This window comes from Acanthisitta chloris, unplaced genomic scaffold, assembly GCF_000695815.1.
Source record: "Acanthisitta chloris isolate BGI_N310 unplaced genomic scaffold, ASM69581v1 scaffold37653, whole genome shotgun sequence".
In the NCBI taxonomy this organism is placed as follows: Eukaryota; Metazoa; Chordata; class Aves; order Passeriformes; family Acanthisittidae; genus Acanthisitta; species Acanthisitta chloris.
Window position 1 is genome coordinate 44,504 of NW_008666205.1, and position 2,020 is coordinate 46,523.

General features: G+C 43.9%; 1 protein-coding gene across 1 annotated transcript in view; it reads right to left on the reverse strand.

Moving 5' to 3' along the window:
* Positions 1-676, reverse strand: part of SLC1A7 (solute carrier family 1 (glutamate transporter), member 7) — a gene marked incomplete at its 3' end in the record, with an annotated part of 44,895 nt that extends 44,219 nt beyond the window's left edge. The window contains exon 1 of the mRNA XM_009071994.1: positions 536-676. Within this exon, the coding sequence (XP_009070242.1) occupies positions 536-676 (141 nt within the window). The remainder of the gene's footprint in view (positions 1-535) is intronic.
* Between the last annotated feature and the right edge of the window lie 1,344 nt (positions 677-2,020).

The following is a 2,020-nucleotide window of genomic DNA, read 5'->3' on the forward strand; positions in this document are numbered from 1 at the left end:
TGAAGTGTGCTGGGGGAGAAATCCCCAAGGGACTGATAACAGTCTGTTAATGATGGGAGATCTCAGATTTATTAGTATGAAACACCACTGGTATTATACAAACATCTGCACCTCTGTGCATCTGATGATGAAAAACATTCCTCGGGTTTTCTTGAAATATATGCGTTCCAAAATAATATAAAATCCAATATATCGCACTACCGGTGTTTACAGGTCTGTATTAGATGCCACATTTCACCTAGCTTAAATGTCCATTATAATTATCCATACTTACAACATTCTAGTGTGCATATGCTACAGTTACAAGGTGTCTTAAAGACCAGGACCCTTTGCAAACATATTGCTTGAGAATATGCTACAGGACCCAAAGGACAGTGCAGATTAACAGACAGATGAAACTCAACAAATTCAACAAGCACATATTCATGCCTTTTCCCTTCAAAAGCCCACCCTGAAGTTCCACAAGCTACATCTGTCTTTCGTTACATAAGTGTGGTATTTTCTCTGCACTGACACGCTGCCATGCCACCCTTACCTGCTGGGAGAGTCGCCTTGTCCTCAGGAAGAATCCGAGCAGACAGCCGATGGTGACGGACAACACCGAGAGGATGAGCAAACCATTCCTTTTACAAACATCCTTGATCCGAGCGAGGATTGCATCCAAAGCCACCGCCATGCTGTCCTCCCTGCTCTTTGGACAAGAATCAGCATCCCATGGAGAGAGAATCCGCTCGCTCCTCTCGTTTGGGTGGACAGATCTAGCTCTGTATAGATCAGATCAAAGCACTTCCAGTTCTGCTTAGCTGACCCGCAAGGTCACCCCTCTGCCAATAGCCACCAAGCAAGCAGCTGGCATTATTGTTCCAAATTAATACCAACAATCCTATTATCAACTACATCATTAAGAGCCTGGAAGAAGATTAGGGGGCTCTGGAAAATTAGAACAGAATGCAGTAGTATTTCTAAAACAAGACTAGTTGAAAACAAAGTGACACTCCCAGGACGCTGCCCACTCTGGGGTCTGGACACCCCAACCTGCGAAGGGAACGCTGGGAGTCAGCAAACAGGGAACAGGAACGTCACCGCAGAGCTGCTCAAGGGCAGAGCAGGTAACATTTTGAACAGGACTATCACAACAGGGCAAGTTAGGTGAAACTGCACTTCATTAATTAAAGCAGGGTTGGGTTTTTTGTTTTCATGGCCAAAAAAAAGCTTGAATGAGCAGCACGAGAGACATACATCGAGCAGGAAATAACCACAGGCTGAAACACGCAAGGACACCTTCTGACAATTTGGCATTTATTATCTTGGAAGTGAAATGATTTCACTTTTCTTCCAACCACTATGTTGATTAGAGTAGGGCCAATTTACTTTCAGAGGATTATCAGACTAAGCCACAGGGATTGCTTTCCTTTCCTTTGCTGTGTCCGCATTCAATCCCAACACTGATTTTTTTGCTAGTGAGTGTCTGATAAAAATACACCACCAGGACCATTCACCATGCCATGCCGTTTTACAAAAGCATTTACGCAGTTCCTGGGATATTCTGAGATTATTCAGCATCTTTATGGGAAATATTCCAGACAGTACCAAGTTGTGTGTTTACAATATTAGATTTTATACTGCGATACAGTATTTGCTGTTACACGCTCATGTATGATTAAAAAAGCTCAAGAGAGATTAAACTGTTCTCTTTGGATATCTGAATCCTGTAGAGCCAGTAGGACATATGGATACACACACAAAAAAAAGAAAATACGTGGAGTCTGTATGTTGGACAAGAGCACTGTCAAAACACGAGGAGCACAGAAAAAATTATTAATGCACCAGAAAGGTTTATTAATGTGCATGCAAAAGACATCACAGAACGGGTCAGGCTGGAAGGACACACAGTGTGTCCACTCAGGACCATCCTGGAGCACACGGCCCAGGACTGCGCTCACACATGGGGACATCGCCCCGCGCCAGACATTCCCCGATATTCGAGGAATATCAGCAAAACGCTACACGCGACGCTCTC